The sequence below is a fragment of the Pseudomyrmex gracilis genome, unplaced genomic scaffold (assembly GCF_002006095.1).
Source record: "Pseudomyrmex gracilis isolate BER0280 unplaced genomic scaffold, ASM200609v1 scaffold_56, whole genome shotgun sequence".
In the NCBI taxonomy this organism is placed as follows: Eukaryota; Metazoa; Arthropoda; class Insecta; order Hymenoptera; family Formicidae; genus Pseudomyrmex; species Pseudomyrmex gracilis.
In genome coordinates, this window is record NW_018020640.1 from 38,530 (window position 1) to 65,680 (window position 27,151).

At 37.1% G+C, this 27,151-nt stretch overlaps 3 protein-coding genes across 8 annotated transcripts; 1 reads left to right on the plus strand and 2 right to left on the minus strand.

Annotated features, from left to right (window-relative positions):
* Positions 1-115: 115 nt before the first annotated feature.
* LOC109853871 (transmembrane channel-like protein 3) lies at positions 116-8,586 on the minus strand. Its single transcript, XM_020426411.1, has 18 exons — positions 7,424-8,586; positions 5,774-5,948; positions 5,213-5,447; positions 4,744-4,981; positions 4,443-4,631; positions 4,092-4,327; positions 3,640-3,831; positions 3,308-3,550; positions 3,130-3,199; positions 2,855-3,020; positions 2,350-2,691; positions 1,978-2,214; positions 1,765-1,871; positions 1,332-1,627; positions 1,044-1,223; positions 852-972; positions 387-715; positions 116-281 (listed from the first exon to the last, which is right to left on the minus strand). Exons 1-18 carry the CDS (start codon positions 7,544-7,546, stop codon positions 116-118), a joined length of 3,645 nt encoding a protein of 1,214 aa, XP_020282000.1. The 5' UTR covers positions 7,547-8,586.
* A 50-nt stretch (positions 8,587-8,636) lies between these two features.
* LOC109853851 (carboxyl-terminal PDZ ligand of neuronal nitric oxide synthase protein) lies at positions 8,637-22,814 on the minus strand. Of its 5 annotated transcripts, XM_020426374.1 has the most exons (12): positions 21,774-22,814; positions 20,253-20,400; positions 18,064-18,135; positions 17,885-17,974; positions 17,511-17,572; positions 17,256-17,364; positions 12,696-12,900; positions 12,479-12,603; positions 12,051-12,236; positions 11,513-11,695; positions 10,067-10,339; positions 8,638-9,842 (listed from the first exon to the last, which is right to left on the minus strand). In XM_020426374.1, the coding sequence occupies exons 2-12, from the start codon at positions 20,358-20,360 to the stop codon at positions 9,348-9,350; spliced, it is 1,908 nt and encodes a 635-aa protein (XP_020281963.1). In that variant the 5' UTR covers positions 20,361-20,400; positions 21,774-22,814; the 3' UTR covers positions 8,638-9,347. The 5 variants fall into 5 exon arrangements, with proteins under 5 accessions (XP_020281964.1, XP_020281965.1, XP_020281967.1 ...); XM_020426375.1 differs by lacking the exon at positions 17,885-17,974 and having other exon boundaries at positions 8,637-9,842; XM_020426376.1 differs by lacking the exons at positions 17,256-17,364; positions 17,511-17,572; positions 17,885-17,974; ... (1 more) ...; positions 20,253-20,400; positions 21,774-22,814 and adding exons at positions 13,136-13,486; positions 14,502-15,609 and having other exon boundaries at positions 8,637-9,842.
* A 1,080-nt stretch (positions 22,815-23,894) lies between these two features.
* LOC109853861 (60S ribosomal protein L9) lies at positions 23,895-25,720 on the plus strand. 2 transcript variants are annotated; one of them, XM_020426395.1, is made up of 4 exons: positions 23,895-23,999; positions 24,534-24,672; positions 24,952-25,279; positions 25,590-25,720. In XM_020426395.1, exons 2-4 carry the CDS (start codon positions 24,535-24,537, stop codon positions 25,694-25,696), a joined length of 573 nt encoding a protein of 190 aa, XP_020281984.1. In that variant the 5' UTR covers positions 23,895-23,999; position 24,534; the 3' UTR covers positions 25,697-25,720. The 2 variants fall into 2 exon arrangements, with proteins under 2 accessions (XP_020281984.1, XP_020281985.1); XM_020426396.1 differs by lacking the exon at positions 23,895-23,999 and adding an exon at positions 24,172-24,196.
* The last annotated feature ends 1,431 nt before the right edge of the window (positions 25,721-27,151 follow it).

Sequence of the window (27,151 nt, forward strand, 5' to 3'; positions counted from 1 at the left end):
GATAATACAAAATATATATATATATATATATATATATATATATATATATATATATAATATTTAAATACATACGTGTATATATATATATTTTTTTTTGTTAATTATATTTAGTTTATTACGTTGTTTGTTGATCGTGATTTTCGGAAATATTGCTCAATTCGGATTCGCGAATGTCGCTCGTTACTTCACCTCTTTTATCGTTCTCCTCAATTTCCGATATCACCGTTTGTTCGCTCAATTGCGAATCCCATGAACAACCGACGAAATTATCTGGCCTGATTCTGCAACAACAATTTATTTTGCATTATTCGAAATATAATCGATAAGAAATATTTTTTACTGCAATCCTTTCATCTTGTTAGCGATTTTAAAAAAATGTCACATACGTTTTGCTGAAAATTGTATCGTTTAATTTCGAATTATCTTCTCGTTCGTTTTGTTTCTCTTCGTTACAACGAGACGTCTGATTGTGACGTAACGACTTCCCATCGTTCGCCAACTGTTTCCTCTCTATCGCATCGCTACCCGAGCTTTCCGTCTGTACGTTATTTTTTTCAGCAACTTCCGAATTTCGAGATATTCCTGTTTTGGTTTGCGGCAACGCCGGTAGGATCTTTTTCCATCTCGACAACGGAGTGTCCGTCACGTTCTGTCGTTTGCCTGCTATTCTAAATAATTTGCGACGTTCTTCCGTACGTTCGTGACGCAGTTGCATCTGAAACGCAATGTAACACATTTCGTCACTGTTTTTATTCGCATATAAACAACAAAAAAAACTTGATCTATAGAAAACAACAGTCAAATTTGACGAAAATATTGCACACTTCGGTGCTCCGCACCGTTTATTGTACCTTTAAGTCGTTATTCGCTTCTCGCAAAGATCCAGCGAGAGAGGCCATGTAATAAATAATTAACGCCATCAAAACTATCAGCGGTATTATTATACCGGGCGATGCGACATAATCGAGACATCTAAGAAATCACATTAAATTGTTATAAAAAAAAACAATGTTGCACACGTATATGATATAAAAAATGTTTACCGTTGAATCGGTTTCGGGAGCGTGCTTATCAAACTTTGCGTCGCTAAGTTATAAATCTTGGGATATCCGGAGAACGGGCCGCAATGCGACGAAGGTTCGACCCAGACGATAGCGTAGCCAACCGGTAACACGCACAAAAACAGCATAGTCAACAAAAGCGCGAAGTAAAAATTGTTAGATCTGCAAAGATGTGCAATTTAGTTATTTGAGGCGTGTTGGGGCGTGAAGATAAACATATACATATATATAAATAGCGTATTATAAAAAGTCATAATTTTAGAAACAAACCTGGAGGCTCTGAACACCACCTCGTGCGGTACGTTACACGTAAGAACGGCCCAGGAACGTAGATACATCAGAATGCCAAGTTTGACGAGATTTAACACCGTTAGACCTGGACTGAAAAACATTCCCATCCAAACCATGCCTTGATTGTTCACCAGGTGTAAAATATTCTCGGCGATCTTGAAGTCACCGTATTGCGGAAATTGTTTCTCCAGATCCCAACACCAACAGTTGTTCATAAAACGCACGAGAACGGCGCGAAAGAAATCCATGATGAGGGTGGCCAGTATAGTGAGTATCTGACGAAATAGTTGCACGACGAAAATATAAAATTATATTATTTATAATTTCTATTTAAAGAAAAAAAAAATAGAATTATAAAACTCGGAACCGTCTCTCTCTTTTGTCTTACTTTTTTATTTTTTTTGCATCTTACCAAGTCCATGACGGTGAGCTTGGCGAGTTCTTGACCAAACATAGTTTCCCAGCATAATCGACGTAATTTTTTACGAGTCTTCGGATCCAACTGATCTAAGGACTTGGCTAAGATAAGGCGTATAAGAACGCATTTTATCAATCTCGCCAAAAACTCCATTAAACACACAATGTGACTAATATAAAGTGAATTAATTAATTGACAAATATTTACCTAAATTCGTTTGCGCGGTGGTGCATATTTTTTCGAGACATATTATCACGCGCTCTTCTTCCGAAGGCGAATTTGCGTCTTCGTTCGATCGTAAAGTAGAAACGCTACTTTCCGAGATGTACGTTGTAATCGTTGTAGCTGCGTCGCTAACTTTTCTACCGGATATCTTATTGTCTGACGGTAGCGAAATTGTTGGCGATTTGCTAAAGACATCGACGTCAGTGATTTCCGATGATTCTGTTATGAGAAAATTTTTATTTTTTTATTTTTTTTTGTTTCTCATCAACGTAATCATACAATCATAACGTACTTGTGTAATAACCGTTGTGAAATTTATTTATCTGACACAAAAAGATAACAAACAACACAAACCTTCCGTCGCATTCTGCTCGATTATTGTCGATGGCGCGGTTTCGCTCTGGGACGAGGTAATAGAACTCGTATACAAATTTTCGGCAGTTGTTGAGTTAGTTAAAAACTTGGCAACTACAGTTGAGCTTGCGTCATAATGCGTCAGATTGCTATCCGTAGTTGGAATATCTTTGTAAGAAAATGCGGTGTACAATTCGTCGCCATTGTCCGAAGTTCCGTAATCATAATTCGTAATATCGTAATAAGTGTCGGGATAATCGTAAGTGTCGTTGAAATCGTCGTACAGCGCGTCGACGGTAAACAAAGGATTGAGGAAAACTTGCTGTCCGACATATGGCAGAGCTAAATGAAGAAGATCGGTAACGATACAATTTTTGTCGGAGAATTTCGAAACTAAATACATAAATTTTTTTTTAACGCGTCGAACACAAACAAGACGCGAGATTGAAATACGCGTTAATGTCTCGCTAATGGCAATATTCGAGGTAAACGGGTCAAGTCGTACTTGATTCTGAGATTTCCCTTTTAGCGTGAAAGTGGGTGACGTTGCTCGCCAAAAGACTCAAAGATGCCATTTTCGCGATCCGTTGCGTTAGCTTGTTACCGCACGGGATGTTTTTATACGTGCAATTTTTGCTTGTTGGTTTTAAATAGCCGTAAAGATCGTGTTTCTGTAAAGAGAGAGACAAGGTTTTTTTCGTACTTCACGTAAAAATTTATGTATAGTCCTTTTTTTTTTTTTTTTTTACGTCTGTGTCAGAGCTGAAAATAAAAACGTACCATGGTGCCTATTTTATGGAACAACGCGAATATCAGCGAGTAGAGATTCAGCAAGTTCAAGACCATTATTCTGAAACGAAAAAGCACAGCGCCCGGGTACATCGCTTTTGTTGCGATCGGATTTTCTGTTGCGATTAAATAGCGGATGTGCGTTAAATTGATAAATTATTGTCTTTACCGTGCCAGTTGTATTCGAAGCTGCTTTCTCGGATGATAACTTTCAAGAAAACCGAGAATCTCGAACAATATCGGAAATAGATACGTGATCAGCGACATCACAATCGTGATCTCATTTTGTCGCCACCAGTTGCGCGAGTCGATGATACTTCGCTCGACAACTTTGATCACGGCGTATGCCGACAAAGCGAGTAACGACAACACCGCCACGTTCACGAATATTCTCATGGATATGATTTTCCAACTGTACAAACAAAATGCCGATAAATTCTGAAAAAAAATAAAAATGACACTCGTACGTAATCACGTCCAGAGAGATTTGTTTCGGCTTACTTTCTTTTGTCTTTCTGTTTCTCCGCTTCCTCCAGCAGAGCCTCTTTGAAACCGACCACGATGCTGGCCGTACGATTGTGCGAAGTTTCCGGATTGCCGATCATAAAATCCCATCCTGTGAAAAGTTTCCACGAAAATATATATTCCTCTTCCTTCTCGGTCAATTTGCTCAATCGCGAATTTTCCGCCATTCTGAAACAGAGAGATATAAAAATAAACACAGTTGGAGAAGAAATTCGGAAAATCTGAGAAGTTTTTGCTTCTTCTTTCAGAAAAAAAAAAAGATGTAGGTACAAATCGATTCTCTGTCTCTCTCTCTCTCATTTTCATTTAAAAAGTTAATATCAAACACTTTCAAGAGACTTTACTTTAATGAGACACGATGTTAATTCATTAGAAGAAGAAGAAGCTGTGTTCAGAAGCAAAACAAAAACAGAGTTTTCAGTCGGTACTTGCGCAGGATCGCGACGAAGCTGTACGTGTAGACAACTAGGTTCGTAACGAAATACGCCAATGGTAGTCTGTAATTTCTGTTCGAATCCTGATTGGTGTACCATCCGTAAAAGAACGCGGAGTACTTTAGCACTCCCTCAAATTCCCACAAAGTTAACAAGTGCTTCGATTTAATCGCTTCCTCCTCCGGCACGTGTTTTCTCTCGCCGGCTAGCGTCGCGTTTGCGGTCAATATCTGTTGGGAAGAGAAGTAAACTCGTTTTCAAACAAATGTATTAACAAACAAGATTAATTAATTAATTCGCTTTCTCGTTCGGAAAAAAAAACTTCGGAACGCGAAGACATCTCACTTCGGGTATTGTCACGAACGTCGCAAGCGTGGCCGCGATAACGAAGTTGATCCAGAAAAGCCAACGGAGAAAAATGAAGTAGGACGCAACGGCGGATCCGAAGTGAGATTCTATTTCCATAATACGAATCTCCCAGGGAATTAGCCACGTCCGTAGATTGATCAGCTCGCGTCGGAAGTACTGCCATTTCTAAAATAGACACACGTATATATATATATATATTCATGCGTTGCCATTATTAGATGTGTGTAACGCGTTACTCTTCAATTGTTTTTTTTCGCAACAATCACACCGCATTTACTTTCGTCGCGAAGATCGTGACGCGCGCTATGACGTCTTTGGTGCTGTGACTCTGAGCGAGTCTTTCCTGCAATGCGCCCTCGTGTCGTCTAACGTAAGACTTGGCCTGGCGCACGAGCTTCATCTTACGCCGAAGAGACCAGGGTTGTTGCTTCACGCCGCTCAGAACCTCCTTGTGCAATTTGAGATTCTCGAAAATCTGCTCCTGATTGCCGCTCTCCTCCATCGAAATTATCGTGCTGTTGAATGTTAATTAAACCGAGACAATTCGATACAATCCCAACGTATCTTTCTAATTTTGTTTTTGCAACGAACGGGACAAGTCATCGTTAGGTGACAGAAAGAGAAAATTACATTAAAAAATATATTTATTTCGGAAAAGAATTATATAGTTTTTTCTTGCTAAAAACTAAAACTATAAGAAAGGAGAAATGGCGCTTTCAGATATCGACTCGTCACTGTCTACTAACTCTCCCGAGCTCGTGGTGTAGGCCGAAGATCGACGGCGAACCGCATTGTCGACGTCGACGTTAAACGGCGACGACGGGCGTCGCTTTCGTCGGCTTTGCCGTCGTATCGTATTCCGTCGTTGCATAATCGCACAAACCGACGCCGAATAATCATCCTCGCTGCCGTTTCCTTCGCCGTCCGCCGAAGTCGTTTTTTCCGTCGACACCGCAGCTGGATCCATTCGCTTGGATATCGCTGATCGTACACACGTGTTCATTAAACATCGAAAAATTAAGTTATTTAAAACAATAAATAAAAATGTGAAAAAAATGAAATTATGAAAAACAAAAAACTACTAATTGTCCTAATTGCTTTGACTGTAACAGCTGTATACGCAATGTGTCACCCGAACTCGGGTAACACGGCAGTCAAAGTGCGTTAATTCAAAAGAATATAGTTTGCAAATAATTTTGTCGAAAAGAATTATCACACGTTTCTTTAAATTCACACGGATGAAAAAAAAAACTTCAATATTTCGCGTGAAAATATTTAATTTAATGTACTGACGCCGTCGCACTAACCGGCAACAGAAATGCGATGCATGTCGTTGCGAGATCTCGCGAGTTCGGTTCCGACAGTTTGCAATTCGAACTTTTTCTCGGAGTCTTCGTTGCGTGAACTTTCAACAATAGCAAACGTAACCGACTGTCGACCAGCCGATGGCTGCGGCTGCGATGAGGACGACGACGGACCCACCTAAAAGGGTGAAAAATGCCAATTACTGTCTTCGAACAACGATCATATAGATCTCTTTCAGTCACGCGAGTAATGAAGAGCTCAGCGACCCTGAGAGACCTATTTTACGCTCGAAACGAAATCGGGAGAATCTTTGTTTTTTTTTTTTTTTTTTATATTAATTCTCGGTAAGACATTATCGATGAGAATTCTGAGATAAGAAAACACTCTGCAAGTAATTAATCTTTTTTTTTTTTTTATTTCAAAAACTCGCAATCATATACACGCGCGACTTCGATTTGTTTCTTCTCTTTGTGACATTTGTTATTCGGCATTGTTTTTCTGCACGTACGGAGAACTACTTCTCTCGTATCTCTTCGTTCACGTGCTTAAGGGTAATTCTAATTTCCGAGGTCGCACGTGACACGACACGCCTTTTCAAATGTTTTATATACACCGTCTAGATCGGATCAATGTGCTTAAATTGATCGCGCGCACATAAATTTTCTTTTAATATTTACATTTTTGAAAATCTGACGTCTGCAATCTTGCACGCGTTCACAAATACTTACATATTTATATATATATATTCAATACACTTTATTTTTTTAAAATTGATTGTCTCAGTATAGAAGTTTGATTTTGTTATTTCTTCACGCGTAAAATTTAAATTACAAACAAGAAAACAACAATATATTGCGTACTGTCAAAATGCGATGCAATTTTTTTGGTAAAAAAATCACTTTTAGGGAAAAATTGTAATAAACGACAAGAAAAACCGAAAGTATGAGTCATCATTAATAACCATCGTTATACATTTCTTGTTTCTTTTGTGCGACTCCACACCCTTCGCGAGTAATCACTCTCGTCAGAGGGTGAGAGGAACGATTACTATCGCGTATCACGTGCTACACGCGATATCCACGAAAATCATTCCCCTTGACGCGCATATCATTCGATGTAATTTTTATTAATGCTTGCGAGATATTCACAGCGATTAGGTACGTACAAATTAATCTCTTTGAGACTTTAAACTTGTAAATTTTGTTTTTTTTTTTTTAATACAAAAATTGTGTAAGATACGAAAAGTAAAGTCACGAACGGATTTATCTGTAATCGATCGCCGAGAAGACTGCAGATATTAATAAAAATTAATAACGCGCACTAATTTAATTCTAATTTTTTGTATATTAAAAAAAAATCTCAGTTTTAATTGTTAAAAATTAGCGCTGCGCAGAAGATTCGCTTGGAGCTGGCGCGACTCCGAGTGTCATCAGGCGGTTGTGACTACGTGTGTTTCTAGATATTCATATTTATATATGAAAAAAAGCTTAACAACAGTTAAAATACAGACAGTACATTCTAATTGAATATACAAAATTGAAAGAAAATATATACAAGAAAAACTAAACGCTTTTTGTTAGTATTGTAATTTTTTGTACTATAACAATTTTTACTCTATTATAATTTTTTTTTTTTTTTTAATAAATACTTACAAGAGCCAATGACGAAGATGTTGCTTTAAAAGAGCGTGACATCTTGTCTGGTTTCAAAATACCAGAAGTTTTTGTTCGATTCAACGATGAAATGGATTGCGAGTCACTTGCGTAGTGTGTCATAGATACGCGCGTCCACAATCACGTGTTTGTAATATCAATTGATTGCTTGAGAAATATGTGAATATAATTTATTGTGTAATATATCTTATCTCCACTCTGTCTGCATCTTCACCTTAAAAAAACTCGATTGGTTTTCTGTTTGATGCAAGTAATTATCCGTTTGAACAATTATTAAGAATTAATAACTCGAATATTCATTGAAAATAATCCGACCCGACACTTGTGACGATCTCCAGGTATACTGTCGCGTCTACAAACAATACCATTGGCATAATGACTATTGCCATTAACGAATGCACGCTAAAAGCCCCGCCAACCCGTTTTTTTTTTTCATTGCATTAACAAACATTTGTATTCATTTGCACGCAAATTTGACGTGCGTTAAAATTATTTGTTCTCAAGAAATATTAGATTATACCACGAATGTGCTATTTACGAAATTAAAGGCAAGCTCGCTAAAAGTAGAAAACTTGTAGATCTCAAAAATAGAATTCCGCAAATTAGAAAATGTTACTCTGGGTAGCTATTATGAAACCTCTTGGAATCGATTTCACTCTGAACTGTGGATTCCGACTTTTGTCGTCCTTCCTTTCAAACGAAAAGAAAAATCGACAATCGTATCGAAATTATTCCGATCGGAATCTCGATCCCGAATAGTTTCAAAATAGTTTCATAATAAATTTCCAAAATTGTTATATTTTTTCATGTATACGTACAGAGTGTCTCGCAACTATTTTCTTTTAATCGATTTCTGAGACAAACATTCTACCACCAAAACGTCGATGGTGTAATATTTTGTGAGCGTTCAAATAAGATAACAAATCAGAATCGTCCGACATTCAAGTCTGAAATTTGCGTGGTCGGGTGCGGTAACAATTAAAAACGCAAACAGTGTCGCCCCTTTTGTCGCAATAAAGATTGCGTGTGCTAAAATAATATAACTGAGATTTTTCGTCAGCTACAATTTGCGCGTTGTATATGCGGATAAATATAAAAAATAAACAAATGCAGACGTATACAAAAAGAAGAATTGAAAATAGAAAAAATACATATATACATATACATATATTTATCACTCTTTGTGATTAAATGTATTTTTATTTACATTACTTAAAAATATAAATGAAAATAAACTCTTTGGATAAATGGTATTTTTTTGGCACAAGTCCATCAAGTCCATCAGCTTTCGATAGATAGAAGAGTATCGCGATAATTGTACAAATTACATATTGCAATTCATTTCTTCGCAAACGCGCAATTATTGTTCCAATTGAGTATGATACAAACATTCCATTGATGGTATCCGCAAGATGAAGCCAAAATACAAAAGCGATTTGGTGACTTTTATATTTTTCACACGAGTCTTATTGCATCTACCACTGATTTATTAATTCTATAACGAAGAGTCCTAGAAATTTTCTGATAAAAGCGTGTTGTAAAAAAATATTTTCAAACTTTCTTTATTGGCAACGAATTTGTTTTTTTGGCGATTTGTTCGATCGGCGGTTTGTTAGAAGAGATCCGGTTTCAAGTGTAAATGAGAAGGAGAGAGCTTACATTATTTTACACCATTAAAAATTGACATTTAGAGTTGAGCGATCGAGAAGGAAATGCAAACCCTGTTATCCGTTTATAAATTATAAAAGTTCTTCAAATCACGCCAATTGTTGTCTCTCGTATAATTTATAACTACTAGAATATATTTGGAAACTCTAAATCTTCCACTCGACTTCAAATCAAATTTTATCTACATATAGCGGCAAGACCGTTGCAACGCATATACATGCATTGTTAGATCCAGTCATTTGGTTGTGTGACGAGCCCAGGTGGTTCGTTGCATTTCGCTCATCACATCGTTACGAGATGGTAATCGAGCGCTAGTTGTGCGAGAAGGCGGTGGACCGGAAGTTCGCAAAATGGTGGCCAAAGTTTTCGGATTTTGTATATTGTTCTTATTGTTCTGCGTGTTCACATTTGAATTTCTTTTCGGATTTGATTTCTTCATTTCGTTATCACTGCGTTTACCCTGAGGCGGAGGATCTAGAATTATTGGCGGTATGTCGCAAGATCCATCTTGCGGATTAAAAAGTTCTTGCTTGACTTTAACGTCGGTTGCTGTCGAATGAATTACGTTTCTGTCGTTACACGGCAAAGGTCTTATGAAAGCAGGTTGCTGCGCGTCCAAATTATCTGTCACGTAGTTGTCGAGTTTATGAGCCATGACTGGCGATGAAGTAAAGCTGTTCGGCTGAGAGATTCGTAGAGAAGCAGAATTTGGAGATAGTTGGGCTGAATTCTATAAAATTGAAAAATTCCCGAAAATTAACAAAATAAAACAGTTTTTTTTTTTTTGCGCGAGAACGTTGCGGATTAATATCTGTTTACCGCATTAAACTATAATACAAAACAAATTTTCTTTCTATTTTGAAATACTTTAAACTTGAAATAAAAATAATTAAAATAAAAATATTTATAGTTTAGCTCGGTATATACTTACTGAGAGAAAAAAGGATTACTTACTGTTGGTCCACCGCAGGGAGGTAGAAGCAAACTCGGACCCATCGCATACGGCGACGGTGTGTTATAAGGTGATCTCTGAGGCTGAAACGGACTCAGGTTGTGCAGCCTTTCCAGCAGTTGCGTTTGAAATTGTAATTGATCCGCGGTGGCGTTATTGCCCTGGATTCCCATAGCGCCAAGAGTGCCCGGATAGAGCGATTCCGGTGGATACGAATATGGAAAAGTCGACGAATCCAATTCCCATGGCGAATTTTGTCCACCGGTCCTTTGGCACTACTCGAGAAGACGTAGTTTGGGAAACAAGATCTTTGAAACTCGCGATATAAAGTCGTCTTTTTTCTTATATTAAATTCTCTCATCGAGTTTTAAATTTCAACTTGTTCTTTTTTGAACTTTTTTATTGTGTATCAAGAAAGAGAGAGAGAGAGAGAGAGAGAGAGAGAGAGAAAATAGAGAGCGTAAATATCACGCCAAGTTATCGTCACGTTTTCGCGTTCTAAATATATGTAAAAAGCTGTTATATAATCTCTAATTGAAATAAAATATTTGATAATACGTTAATTAAAAACATACATACGTAGTTACGTATTTCTATAATTCTCCTTACCTTCTTGACATAATTTTTAGATATTGTAAAAAATTGTAAACTTGAATATCTTTCGATCGGTCCAATTATGATCGTTTCTACTGTCAACAAAATTTAATAATAAGTGAAAACATTACCTAGCCTAGCACTTGTTGGCAGCACGTACTCCAAAATCCCGTGAAAAGACCTGTTAGACAACACCGTCATACTGGTGCTTAGTAGTTAGTGGATTAGTCATATCTTAGCACGAAATCCATTTTTTGCTATCAGATATCTCAATACGTGTCAGTAATTAAAAAAAAAAAAAAAATATATATATATATATATATGTATGCAACGCACTGCGTCAAATCACTCGCAATGTACAAAACTGTTTCGCTCCCCCCCTCCCCTGTTACTTTTATCGGTGTTAGTGTAAGTTTCAATCGGCAATCTTTCAGACTTGAAACTTTTGCGCCGTTTCGAGGGTCGAAGCGCAAATATTCGCGCAAAAAATGCAAATAGTTGAGGCCACGGCAGTTTTCGCCGTTGACGTCTTATCAGCACCAAACGAAAACGCCTAAAACATAGTGCGTGCATCGCTAAGTCATCAGAGCGTAACGGAGGAATATGTTTTTTTTTTATTCAAGGGATAAACACAATCGCCGGTGTAGTGTAGTGAGTGCAAAACAGAAAATGTGTATAAAACGGTTTTTATTATAAAGTTAAAAAAAGGGAAAAATCAGTACAAAAGACGTTAAAAAAGTACAAGATGCATTTTGTTAAACGTTAATTGAGATGCAACGACGTTTCGATCAGTCTGTGCTTCTGTTCCAAACTCCACCAGAACATTCGTGTCATGGAATTCGGTAGAGCGTTACCTGGCCGAGATTTGATAAGTCAGAAACCGGTGCACTTTGTTGCATGGACGCAGACGTCGGTATTTGTGACTGCGAGGTGACGTGGCTGCCAGAAACACGTTCTTGCTCCCTCAGATGACTCACTAACGCACTGATATGTTCTAGCAATTCCTTATTTTGCACTAGAAGTTGGTGTGTCCTCGCCTAAACATTCGTATACATTCATAGATATATAATAAAGTAAAATTTTTATTTTTTACTGATAGAATTATTTACAAATAAATATGATTTTAAAAAATAGAAAAAGCGTTTCTATCATTAGAAGCTTTTAACAGAGAATTGTTTGTGTTAAATACATATGTACATATATATGTACACATGTGTACGTATACGTATATAAAATATATATCCATATATATCCATATATACGTGTGAACGTTTCACTATTGTGATAGACATAAGTTAAGTTTTTATCATCACTAAATGATGATAAATCGTGAACGGACAAGTGTTAGCGAAATATTTACGTGCGTCGAGTAATTGATTCACTTATTTATACCTGAGCTTCGACGCGTGCTGCCGTTTCCGCCGCCAGCTGGTCCTGAAGAAGTCGCGCATGGGCAACGGCAGCTCTGGTTTGTTGACTCTGCTGCTCCAAACGTTCACGTAGAAGCTGTATTTCATGTTTCAGGGCTGTTAATTCGCCTCCCGCCAATAAACCTCCACACTCGGAGGTCACCGTGCCCTATAGAAACAAAAAATAAACTAAATCAATACCTTCTTATGTGAAGACATAAAAAGAGAGAGAGAATATAAAGAGAGATACGAAAACAAATTACGTAGTGAATTATTGCTGCAAAATAGAGTGTTTCAAATTGTAGATCAACAACACTTTTGAAAAGTCGTAAGTAATGCCGTGTAAGAAACACTTCTCTATTTAAAAATAGCATAATTTATTTATGTTATATTCGCAATTATGCAATTTACCGATGGCGACTGTCTAACTGGTGAGGTAGAGGTCGTTGTCGCCGGTCCATCGTGTGATCGAAGCAGACAGGTGACGGATGTTTGCTCGGGAACCAAATCTTCAGTATCTCCTAACAATGATATGTCTGCAACAACAAGACGATGTGTGATCATTTTCTTCTACTCTTTCTTCCGATGAAATAAACGCTTCGATTATTTAAAAATCTTATATATTCACCTTTATGTACTGGTGACGGAGAAGGTTGTTGCTGCTCATTAGGAATTTCATCTTGGTCCTCGTAAACATCACCGTAATTCTCGCCATGATTCTCCCCCCCGTCTTTGTCTCCTCGATCACGATCTTCCGTAGTGTTGTTTATACTTAATTTATGGCACACTTCGAAAGCTTGGCCAACTGTTCTGACCACTCTCATTGCTTGACTCTAATTAAATATTTACGACATACATTCACAAATACATATGTGTAAATAATAAATATAAACGTTACAATACAATTTTAGACTATACATCTATATGAGATTATATCTACACATTATATATCAGCGAGCTTCCTACATTCGGACATTGTTAAATAATTTTAAAATTCAAGAGATAAGGCGGTGTAGTTTTTAAAATAAAATACATTTTACACAAACAGGCAACGCGAGTGATTTTTACCTCGAGCTCGTCGAGATTCTCGTTTTCCTCCTCGAATGGATTTTCGTCAAAGCTGAGATCGAAGCTATTTTGCGCGTGTATCAATCTCGGTCGTGTCAACGACTTGCGCATTTTCCAACTGAAAGTCTCCGGCATTTTGAACGAGAGTTTCTTGCGCGGTCTTGATGTTGTTTCGAAACCCAGAGGACTTCCAGGACCAGGACTCGATGGTATCGGACACTCGGTCGAAGCCATTGCCGACTTGGGCGAGTTTTTCAGCATCGCTCAATATTTTCTAACGTGTCTGCTTCCAAGATATTACGCGCAGCGTAAGATTCACAGTAGCGGATGTTGTCATCCATCGCGAGATCTCTACATTTTTTTTTTTTAATATTTTTTTATTTAGATGATTCGTCAGTTCGTTACGGCCATAACATCAAAACGTTTACTTTGAGAATCTCTTTGAACTTATTTCAGCTTGTCGAGGCCATAAAAAACACATGTGAGATATTTATATGCCGTACGATTCCGTAGCTAAAGTGTACGAACATGTACTACGTGAAGTGTTAAAAAAGATATTAGATTTTTTTTTTTAATCTGAATCTGTGAAATGAGATCTTTGACACTAAAGAAATCAATTACTTGTAAGCTAACGAATCAACAATGATAAATTTCTCTCGACACTTATGAGAGAACCACTGACGTAAATTCTCATTATTTTAAAATACGTCTGTGTTTTTTACGAGAGAGAAAACGTCATCGTCTCTCCGCGTGTGTCCGCTTTTCTCGAGTGCATTTATTTAATTTGCCCGAGCATACGCCCGAGATTACAATTTTACCCGGTACATTTTACCAGGTAGGTTCAAAGAATTGATATTGACATCTAGTGTTTCTCGCGCGACGTTTTCAATTATAAATAGTCACCCGTAATTTTGATCTGGCAAATTCCCTGCTAAATTGTGCGTAATTTGGAAACTATTATGAGAAGCTCGTAATAGTTCTCGTCAAGATTTGCGCATACGATCGAAATTTTTCGCATGTAACAATTAATTCGATACAAGAAATATTTATCATCAAATATCAAATTATCACAAGTAAATTAAAATAAATAAAGTTTCTGGTATCGTGAAAAAAATGTTGAATAAGTTATTTTAAATTGTTTTCTTTTTTTTTCTCTTTTTTTTATAATACAGAATGTTCCGAGCGCGAGTTACACTTCTCTTTACTAATTACATAAAAAATGTATTAAGATATATAAACATGTGTGGTAATTATCACATATTTTTTTTACGTATCACTACTTGGTCAATAGAATCACTGTTTTTTTTTTTTTTTTCTTTATTGCGCGTATCGTTTTATTACGTGTCGCCGCGAACAAATCTCTTACCAAGCGCTGTCATGTTACAGAGATCATATCCCGTAATCAAACGATCCTATTTCCACTCGCTTGTCACTCGGTGCACGTCTCGGTTTTCGCTCGACCGTTTCGATCAACCGCAACGCGGAGTGTTTAATCTCCGGATAGAGAAAAGCCACGTTGCTCGCACAGAATCACTACTTCATCGCGAACTAGGCGCTGTTCTGACAAATACCGACGAGATCGTCCCATGTTTTTACGCATCGTTGCGCCTGCAGACTCATATTATATATGTCCGTTCGAGAAGAGGAACGTGTGAGAAAACGCGGAAACCACGGGGAGCAACAAAACGAGAGAAAGGAAGACGACGACGACGACGACGACGATATCGCGCCGGTTTGTATATAAAAGCTTCGTCAAACGCGGAGAGCGCGAGAGCCGAAGTTAACCGTACGGCATCCTACCGTGGTTTCTTGGCCGGTAACGTACAGAAACGCGCATGCTGTGCTCTACGCGCTTCGCGCTGGATTTTTCCTTCTGGTTTATTTATAAGTGCATTAATATTCTCGCATTCGGTCCGCTCAATGGCACTTTTCCATCTCTCTCATCTCTCTCTCTCTCTCTCTTTCTTTTTCTCTCTCCCTCTCTCTTTCTTTTCTTCCGCATAATTTATTACACATCCAAATTTGACCCCGAGTACGAGCGAAAAGAGTCTATACTTGTAACAAGAATGAAGCGGAAAAAAACACATTGCAACTCTAAATTTATCCGGAATGCATAAAATTTCCGTGATACATCAATGATGCAACAAATCACGAAACGATCGATTTGCTTCGAGAGACCTAGATAGTCCTTAGACCGGACGTGTTATGCGTGTGTGAAAGAAAGTGTTTCTCTGTGATACAATTCGTGCATTATCTTATACAGTTCTCAAGTATTACGCATCGATCAAAAAATGTATATTGCGAACTTTGTTTGTAAAAATCCTTTGAATATCTGCGGGTAATATAAATCCGACGGAATACGCAAAAGTATTGTATTAATCGAATGCGCAAACTATATAAAGCAGAGCGTGAAATAAGTGGGTATAGGTATAAGCTGCCGGTACAAGGGGGTGATCAATAACAAGAATATGTGATTTTACACACACGGAGATATATATATATATATATATATATATCTCCTTAGGCTATATATATATATATATATATATATATATATATATATAGCCTAAGAAGCAAAATTTACGTGGAACTTCAATTTAAATTGGAACCCACGTTTTTTTCTCTTTCACGAGTGAACAAAAAATTCTAATTCGTTGGAGGTGAGAACACGCGTGGCTGTATTTGTTCTCGGAAAGCTGAAAGTGTAATAGTTGAAACTTTTTGAAAAACGGCGAACACACAATTGGGATAATATGTTAACAGTAAATAACTAATAAAACCCCTTTTTTGAAACTGTCGCTCGATAACGCGAGTTTTAAATTTCGGTCAGAGAGCAGATATTTTTGCGATATCCTAGATATATCGTCTCCTAGTGATCGCCTAGTTATTTCTGGATTCACCCAGATTTCGAAAGAGACCGGAATCCCTAATGATCAAAAAGAAGACGAACGAAAAACTCCATCTTTAATTATTAAACCAATGTTTAAAAAAATGTTATCACAACGGTAAAACGGTATGCGAGAAAACTCGGAATGCAGGAAAGTAAAATTTGTTTTTTTATTTTATTTTATTTTTTATTTTTATTTATCATGATAAAAATATGTGGAAATTTTATTCTCGTAACGATATTAATACAAAATAAAAATGCCATGTATAAATTGCAGAAGGAAAAGAAATTTGTTTTGTTTTATATATCTACTGTGTAATAAATTACTAAAGATAAGCATTTTATACTCGCACATATTATAAAGAGTATGTGTGTGTGTGTGTGTGTGCGTGCATGCTGAGTTTTCTTTGTTGCGAAATATTAAACAAGTTTCTCGATATTTAAGAGCTGCCGTTAGACGCCAATAGCCGATTTCGTGAAAGATCATGTCTATACTATTTTAATAATCGGTGCCAAACAGCGCATCGGGCCACTACTGCAAATACACGACAAAACTGTACACGTCCTCCACACCCCGTGCTTCTTCACCGTCGTGACTTCATCGGGCCATCCCTCCGCCCACGTAAAAGCGAAAATATCTTCTTACTTCGACAGGGATGCAGCAGCGTGCCCGACCCTACCCTCGGCAAACGTCTTCGCAACAGGGAAAAGATCAGCGAGAGATGCGTGCGGGGAAAATGCGTCAAGAAGACGGTACGTTTATTTATAGATTTACAATAACGTAAGTTGATAAAGCGCCAGGCGACAGACGACGCGGGGCTGCGTAAATTGTCGTGAACTCGTATGTACGCACGTGTGCGACGTAATTTTACGCCGGCTGCTATCGCGCATGCGGAACGAACACCGCAGAAATAGAAAAATAGGAGTGTGTGTGTTGTTTAGCCGAAATTCTCGCGTTTTTTGCTCTCTCGGTTGCGTCACTTGTGTAAACGACTTTGACAATTTTTTGTTTACGTACATAAATAACACAAAACTGTATGCAACAATAATAAAACAAATTTACAAAATCAAAGTTTGTAAAAATAAAAGAACAGCAAGTGTCTATAGTAATTCTTTTTCTTCCACTTCTTTGTAACTTAGTACGCGAAATGAGGTCCGATATGTAGAAAACTCGATGATATCGACAATTGATCGAATTGTCACTATACAAGTCTGAAATTTGTAAACGCTTACCTTTTTGCTAGATTTGAAGACATTACATTTAAAAGTATTGCTACTTCCGTCGCGAGCAATGTAACTAAATATTTTTAAGTCATGGCTATCGTGCGAGACGTAGAATATCCTGAAAAGCAGATTTATTTTCTGATTTAATTAAACAAAAATTGTGTGTGCGTCACGTGAAATTTAGAAAAATTATCTATTGTTTCGCTCTATTTCTCTCCCTCCCTTCCGTTTAAATTGTATTAAAAAAATGCAAATTGATCTTACCTGTAAATTGGATGGTGCATCAGATAAATTTTATTCTCATCCATCCACTGCTGTTGCTTCTTCTGCGAAAACAAATGGTGATAAACACAGTCATTACTTCGAGAATAACGTTAACCACTATTGGCTATTACTTCTATGTCGGTGTGTATAAGTATAGTATCGAGAATATACAATCCGTGTGCATCAGTATGAATACAATGTGGCGCTTGTCCAAAATCATTTCTCGTTATAAATTGCAACCGTTACGAAATGCTCATCACCGAATGAACACAATGATTTTTCCCGTAACATTCGTAAAAAGCAAACAATATATATTTGACATTGATGTTGTATATTGACAATTTTTTCTGTAATATTCTCCGAAAAAAAATTACCTTCTTTTTTCGTAAGGTCACTTTTAATCCGTCTACTGAGATTTCCAGCGTTACTTTCTTCTTCTTGACCCCTTTGGCCTTAAACTCATACTGGTGGGTAACACGAATCCAAATTAATCAAAACGACACACGAAGATGTCACATGTGCTAATTAGCTGTTACGGATATTATATACTTACGCGGATACTCCGCATCGCCGCCACGATCTCCACTCGGCTAGTCGGTCGTGGAACCTCCATTGAACCAATGAACTGAAACAGAAGTATGGTAGAATTTGTTAAAAAAATCTCACGAATCACTTTAACATCTTGGTCTATAAAGACTTTCAACTTGTGAACAGAAAAATATGAATATAATAAATTATTGTTTAATTTAAAAGACATTATCTTGTAAAAATGTAGAAAGTAAAAATTAAATATTTGTGATCTCTATCTCTCTCTCTTACACACACACACGCACACATAACCATTTCCAGGACAAGAATTAGAATAGTAAGATTTTGAGAGAAAGGAACGTCACGTGGAACGAAACCTTTCCGTGTGTATACACGCAGAACGCATGCAGTTAAGTTACGTTGCCATAATCATATACAATGGTGGAGCACTATGGTCGAGATCTGTATTTAGAATTCCCCCATTGAAGTGATGGTCTTAGCCACGTGTTAGGGTAATTCAACGCACACGTGGTGCTCTCCCACGCACGTTCAGCACGCACGGTAAGGAACGGTTTCTTCGTGAATTTGCAATCGATAACCGTAATTGAATTATTTTATGTACATATATACGTAACTAAAAAATCTCATCACGCCTTAGTTCATCGTATCTTAGATAAGAAATCGATCATTTACACATAATTCTTGATTATGCGAAAACACTTGTTATAAATCAACGTAGCTAAATAGAAATAATTCTATTGTCTAGTCTGTGTGTGTTTCATTTGACAATTCTGTGACAAATGCGTATGGTGCTTTGCATGTGTATGCAATATTAATGGCTAAACTTTCCATGACATATTGATCTGCATTTATTCTACTGACTACCAAGAGCTTGTGCGTGTACGCGCGCGCGCGCGCGCGCATGTGTGAATATTCACTTTTCAAACTGCGAGAACATACATAGAAAGTTACTGATGATGTATTATAAAAAAAATATATATTTTTCGCTGCATCTTTGTACACCGAAATTAAGTATTAAAATTATATTGTGCTTTTGTCTCTTTACATCCTTTCAGGAACATGTTTTAGCTGCCATGAATTTCCGCGCAAATGGCAACAACGACAACGACGACGATGCAAACCAAATGCACAATTTCGTATTGTGCGATTTTGCCGTGGTGTAAAATTTACCAACAAAACCGCCGCGTCCCACACGCAAAAACTTTAACCTTTCTCAGAAGAAGTATTCACTGAAATAAACACGTGCACGATATGATGACGTCACACCGAACATTGGTGTGGCCGGCGTCATCCAAAAATAAGTCGCCGGTATCGCGCTGTCGTCGCAATTGTTGCACCATCGACGACGTCCAAATATTATTATTCCGGATTGCTCACGAGCCGGCGTATTGAGTTCCTCGAATCAATTTCGTCACGCGCAGAAAAAGTGAGATAAACCTATTCTTGCGAAGACGGAATGTTCTTTTTTTTTGTTTTTTTTTCAGATTAATCAGTTAACATTCCCGGTGTAAGAGCGGTAGTTTACATCCGTCCGTAAGCTATTTATTTCCGTAGCGAAAAGATCACTGACTAGGTCGTTATTGCCTATTGTTAGAAATGGTTGTGTCCCACTTCTCTCTTTCTCCATTTGCCACATTATTTTCACAATTTGTTAGAAATATCGAAGCCGCGGGCTATTTAAAGACATCTCACAGTGTGCCTATATTTGCTTCCTTTGTCTGCCAGATCGATGTGCACACCGCAATATTGAAATGTGTCAAGTACATCAAAATGGTATATATATGATAAAAAAAAAGTGCAAAATTCATTCTCCGCGAGTCAAAGCAGATGCGTTTTTTTTTTTCTCATTGCCGTTAGAAGAAACCAAACGTTTATATAGTCGACATACATTTTCCTTTAACGTGAGAGAAAACAGAGAGAAAAAGAGAGAGAAATGGTCTATCGACCGTTAGAGAGCTACATTCCCTAAAAAAGTGTGCAATATACAAGAATGATTTTGCAATTAGAAATTTATAGTACATTCTAATTGCGTTACAAAATAGCTCTTTTTAATAGAGCACAACAATATATTATCGATAAAATTTTACATGAGTTTGAGCAAGACCTTCCTGCAAGATGTTCGAGATGTGCCTTAATAACAACCAGAAGATATCCGTAGTGGACTGAAGTGGATAAGAAATCACTCCAGATTACCTTGGCGTGGAACACGATGCCACGGTGGAACGCCTCCTCGCTGTGAAGCGGTATTCGCGTGTCGTACTCGTCATTATGTACGAGGTTGTATTGCTTCTTAGAGGGCATGCTGAGCCCAGCTGCATTCGACTATGATCGTCCAGCCTGGCTGCAATTATAATAAATGATCCATTAGCATTCTCGTACGCGGACAAATAACTTTCTGTATAACTGTCATTAAAACTTGTATTAACCGAATTAATCTTGTGCTATATCCTATTTTTTTAATCAACCCTTCGCCGACAGACATGGGTTTTTCAGACCCGTTCAAAACTTGCGCATCGGCATTTCTCTCTCAAAATTAGTTTAAACGCTTGTATCATCGGAACTACTAGAGATTTTTAAATTGTTTTTTTTTTTTTATCGACACAGAATCAAACTTCGAATTTAAAAAAAAAAAAAACGAAATTGAAAAAAACAATACTGATTTTTCGCGAAGATATTCGATTTTAAATTCGAGTCTCAATTCAGACCCAGTCTGTCCGACTCGTAGGTCATTTTTGAGGTCTGTCCATCAAGGGTTAATATCCCCGTTAGTCACTCATTAGCGTTTAGTGTTAAGTTATATATTACGCCGCTACTAACGAAAAACTTTTCTGGACTTTTATAAGTCTACAAAAAAACAGGCCGACGCGAAGTCATCCCAGGAATTACAATATTGCAATATTCATGTATAAATGCCATTAATTCAGGCGACAATTAAGCAAACATTTAATTTTAAATACCTATTTAAAAAAATATTACATGTACGCGCTAAGGTATAACAAATCGCGTAGCGCGTGCAAAGTTATTGCGACTCAGGTGTACGCTGCAAAATTCTTTAAAAAAAAATCTTATTATCTTCGGAGAATACACAAAGAATCGCGATACAAGAAGGAGACACGTTTCCGTTGCGGCAAGTTGCAACCGCGAGATGCATCATCGAGAAGGATGCTTCTTTGTGCACGCACACCTGACCTAAGCGACGTTCACATCGGCGTGAATGACTGAACAAAGAAAATTTTACACTCGCACTCGCTATTAGAGATGCAGCAAATGATGCGAGAAGCGCGCAGCACAAAACACGTGTAGCGCATACATATAGACTCGGATCTCACACACATACACATAGACGTTGTCTGTTTACAATTTAAAAAAATAAATGTGCAACGTCACGTAATTCAAAATTTCCGACAAGAATCATACAAATGTCATATACACACACATTATTAAAAAACATTCCATAACATTTAATTATACATCTTATAAAATTATCTCACAAAATAATCATTTGTACAAAATTTAGAATTTAGAATTTTTATTAAAAAAAAAACAAATACACACGCTGTGTGACGATGTCATAAAGTTGCATATACGCGCTTTGTTTAGCATCTATTTCTTATTACAAATCGCGCAAATATTGCGACCGGAAAATTTTGACATATCGCTTTGTATTAATGTCATTTTCATTGAGTACACTCGCTTATCGATGAGACAACTTACCTAAAAGCTGAGTGGACGAACGGCCAACGTTGGTTTTCATTAACCGTGATAATGCAACTCTCGGCGTGCAACGACCGGATAATGACAATCCTTCCGCGAAAATCAATTTCACGTGTGAACGCAGCTTTACGATGGCGGTAGGCCGGTCAAACGAGAGGGGCGCGCATGTATTCGGGTTTCACTGTAATAAAGGCGGCGAGGAACCACCGACGACGAGCCATACCACATACACACACATGTGCACACCACAGTCGGATCCCTCGCTTAGTTCGCTCACTCGTGTGCGGATATAGTCCCTTCTTTCTCTCTCTCTCACTCTCCCCCCTTTTCCTGGAACCAGATGACAGAGCGGACTCGGATCACCGCGACTCAATTGGACCGATTGGACGCGTTTCGCATCCTGCAAGAGTTCACACAGAATGCTCCCAATGTATTCTAAGGTTTTCGCAATTATTGCGATATTGCTATGTAGTCACTCGTTGAAAAACGCACCGAACTCAACGAGAAACGCACGGAATTAACGCTCGCGTCGCGACCAGCAACGAAGCAACAAGGGGTTTGACTGTTGATCGAGGAAGAGAGAGAGAGAGAGAGAGAAAATTTGCGAGGATAATATTTATACTGGCATAGCACCGGCGTCACGAGCAAAAAGCATCGCACAGCAGCGTACCTCGCGCGCGCACTCTCCAGTTTATTCCCGCTCGATTCCGAGGAGTCGACAGACTACGACAGCAATGCGCGCGCTATACCCTCTCCTCCTCCTTATGTTTCCATGTAGCGCCATCGGACCCCGGGAAAAAAAGAGAGAAAAAGAGATAGTGCGGTAAACTACGGGCGCGTAGAGCTCGCGTGCAAAATGGAAAACGTGCTTATATACGGGGGCGCGCGTTTCGATCCGTAACATTTGCACGCGCCGTGCGCGAGCGTCGTCGAGCACTCGAAATTCAACTCTCTTGCGGACGCGAGAAAAGAGCAGCTCCGCCATACAAACGGCACCGGCATCGCACTGTGAAAACCGAGCTTGTGTGTTATATAGTTAACTCGCACTGTGTAATGCTGCTGCGCACACCGCTCGGGACAGGGTGGATCGGGATGGATGCCGAGTACGTCCGAGAGAGCGTTCGTTGGCCGAGGCCATTGGTCCGCACTCGCAGTGTGAGGTCGCCGCGGCGCGCTTGTGGTCGGCGCGCGCTTCTCTCTTCGAGGAGAACATCTTTTTATTCTCATATACCTACCTGAATAACGTCGGACGCGGGAAGAAAACATTCGCGTGTGTATACGCGCGCTCGGCTCGTAATACACGCAACGATGATTTTCTCATTGCGTTCGATTTTTTACAAATCGACGACGTCGATTTGTTATTTCGTCTCGAAAAATGTTTCACATCTTTCCTCCGCACGCACCGCTCGTCTCTCATCCGCGTCAACATTTTTAGAACAATCGAGCTCTTTTGGACGGGGCCGAAAGCTCGAGCTCTAGGTGATGAATTTTACGCGCGAACGTTTAAATTTGTAAAAACTATAGCAAGCGAAGTCTCTTTTGTGTATGTATTTCTGGTCGCAACTTTTGTGTAATGCACGAAGCGTAAGACGTAAAAGAATCAACCAATTAAAGCTTTTTAAAACGAGAAGTGGAGGTTGGATTTTAGTGGATTCTTTTATATTTTATGCAAAAGTTCGGCTTTATTATTATGCGGACAATTTGGTTTACGCGAGTATACGCAACATTGGTCGCGATGAATTGTTGAATAAATTATCGTTTTATTGACGACGTTGATTTTGGTGGCACTGAAGATAATAGCAAATCACGTTTGATTGCCACAAAGCAGCCTGTTGTTCTCTACTGAGCGCAATCATTGGGCGCGTTCAGACAACTCAACGGTTGAGAGATCATCACTTATGATAGGACTATTCTTCAAAATCTGATGCGGTTCCAAAAGTATGATCCAATCAGAAGTGATTATCTCTCAACCGTTGTGCAACTGTTGAGTTGTCTGAACGCACCCATTGGTTCACAAAACATGCGGTACATGTGAATGCACCCTAAGATGAGAAACAAAGTGAGAACCAATCGTTCAGCTGGACATTTTGTTTGGCGCGCAACGCCATCTGTTGGCCCGCTTTTTTCCCTATAGAATTTTCTTCTCTCTGTTTCAATCCGGTGTTGAAGAGAAATCACCTTCCTTTTTCCGCTAGCGTCTGCCTGTATAGGGTGATACGACGTTAGGTAATCTCTCGTAAAATCCATACTAATCTGTCGATATGCCAAATGCGATAAATTTGTCTTTATATAATTTAAACATTATCTTTTTTTATATTTGCACGTTGTAGTATTATTTTACAGTGAAACGTTCAAAACTGAAAAATAACCTCTGTTCACGTAGCTGTCAAAGACTTGGTTCTAAATTTGTTTATATATTTGAAGTAGGCGAATATAATTTGTGTATTTGAGAAATGTAATTTATGAGTTTGCGAATACACATTTGTACTTTAATTTTTGATAAATTCTGGACTATGTAAATATAATGGTCTAAGTAGAATTATCATAACCTATAAATTTAAATCGTAACATGTGTGTGCTAAGGTTTTATTATGAAGAAATGTTAAAGAATGTTTATATAAAAGAATAATAAAAGAAACATTGCACATTTTCTATTTTGTTATTACAATACGAGTGATTTGATAGTTTATTTACACATGTATACGTACTGTGATTATTACACATTCACTTTATATTTGTGTGCTGCTATATTTATTTCAGAATGAAACAGATTGTAACAAATCAAACTGTCAAAATCCCAGAGGGATTGACTGTCAAAGTCAAGTCCCGTTTGGTGACTGTAAAAGGACCAAGAGGAATCCTAAAACGATCATTCAAACATCTTGCACTTGATATTCGTGTAAGTAAAATGTTCTGTTATGTAAAAAATACTTGTAAAATATTTATATGACATTATAGAATATATATTTTTTTTTATGTAAATGCTATTTGATAACAATATAAGTATGCTAAACTTTATGATGATATGTGGATTCCCCTTCATTTTTCATAAATGATAACATCCATATCTGAGAAATATTGATGAATTGTTCATGTTAAACATACATATAATTAATGTGTATTTTTTTTATTAATATACTTTTTGATTATGTTAACATATCTTTTAACTTAATTTTAGATGATCAGTCCCAGATTATTGAAAGTAGAAAAATGGTTTGGCACAAAGAAGGAATTGGCTGCTGTTCGAACTGTGTGTTCTCATATTGAGAACATGTTAAAGGGTGTAACAAAAGGTTACCAATACAAAATGCGAGCAGTATATGCTCACTTCCCTATCAACTGTGTCACTACCGAGAACAACACAGTTATAGAAATTCGTAACTTCTTGGGAGAAAAATATATACGTCGTGTTAAAATGGCACCTGGTGTGACTGTTACGAATTCCGCCAAACAAAAGGATGAATTGATTATAGAAGGAAATTCCTTAGAAGATGTGTCACGCTCAGGTAAATTGTTCATATAAATTTATTTTAAAAAGTTTGTGGATACTTGTTAAGACATTCAAATACAATTATATTCATATGAATTTTATCATGCAATTTATATTGAAATAAGATAATTTTTATATATGCTATCATTAATGTATACACATATATATTTGAAAGCATAAAGCGATACGAATTGTCGAGAATTTAAATTGAGTAATTGCATGATAAAAATAGTTTATAGCAATAGTTGCAACGTCAGCATTCTTGAGCAGAATGAAGAAGTCAACTTCATTTTGTATTTAAACTATTATATATTGTTTTGTTTTAGCTGCTCTTATTCAACAATCAACAACAGTAAAGAATAAGGATATCAGAAAATTCTTAGATGGTTTATATGTATCCGAAAAAACCACTGTTGTACAAGATGATGAATAAATTTCTTGACTTATGTGAATTTTATTAATGTGTGTGTGTGTTGTTTTTACTCATATTGTGTCAATATAGTTTTATTATTATTACCATCATTATTAATAAAAAAGAAAAATTTAAATGTAGTTTCTTCTTGCACTATTATTATTAACTATTATTGCTATTATTATTATTTTTCATATTGGAACTAAGATTTTTAATTTAGATTCCGAAATCGATTTTCCGATTCTAAATCTCAAAACCGCGCCAAGTATTCAAACAAGTCGGACATTGAAAAATGTTAAAAAAATATTTTTTTAAATTCAAATCTTGAAAATACAATACATAAAACTATAATAGACCCAAAGTTAGTATATTGTTCACTAAATATTTATTGTTAGTTTAATTGGAATTGTGTCATTAATGTGTTCTTAATTAAAACTATGAAATATGTCATTCTTCATTATTATAATGTAACGCATGCAAGTGCGTCGATATAGTTGAAAGCGGGAGATCGGGTCAACGGTCGTTCGAAAGTATATATACATTATGATAATAATAATCGAACATATATTGTAACAGCAGCAACGCATTATTTCTTTTTGGTGTACGGAAACGGAACATTGTGACAACACACAAAATACTAAACAAACATTGAGATAAATATATTGTTGCTCTGTCAAAATATACGATAAAAATAATTGTTATTGCTGCAGATATACAAAATTGTTCCTCAGCAAAAGTTCTGCGTATATTGATAAATTCGACATCTCGATATAAATAATTTTATATATAATTTATGTATGAGATTGTGAGACGATCTTACACATGATTGTATATGAAATTTTTCCAATACATAAAAGATACTTATTTTCGACTTATAAATCCGATTTTTTTTCACCTACTTCTAAGCAGACTGACGTATAGCTGAATGATCGAAGTCCACGAACCACAAAAAAGTCACTTGTAAATTAAGGTATACGACGTAATCAAATAACCATATTGTTTTTGCCATTCTGTTTATGTGTGTATTTGCACCGATTTTATCGAAATAGTGATCTGAGTTTTTATTATTTTTCTCCGTCTTGATTATTTTTCCGGTTCACATTAAATTAAAAATAAAACATGCAAAATAGACTGAAATGATTAGACGATAAATATGTTTGACAGAAATGGTAATTTATTGCTTTTTAAAAGCGAACGCTGCGACAAAAAGTATAGGTTTTTAAATAGTTTTTGAATAGTAATAAAATACTTCTAATGCAGTGAAAAGAGTGCCGCGTTAACCTTGAAACTAAAAAAAATAGTAATACAGTAAATTATCACGATTGTGTTAAGATGTTTAAATATTTACACACATAAAACTTTTTTAAAATATATAGTTCTGGAAAGTTAAAGTTGAAGCTAATAATATGAATGTGTACTTGTATACAAATTCTTTGCATCTTTGCACATGTGCAATAATAAAGTACGCGGAAATGT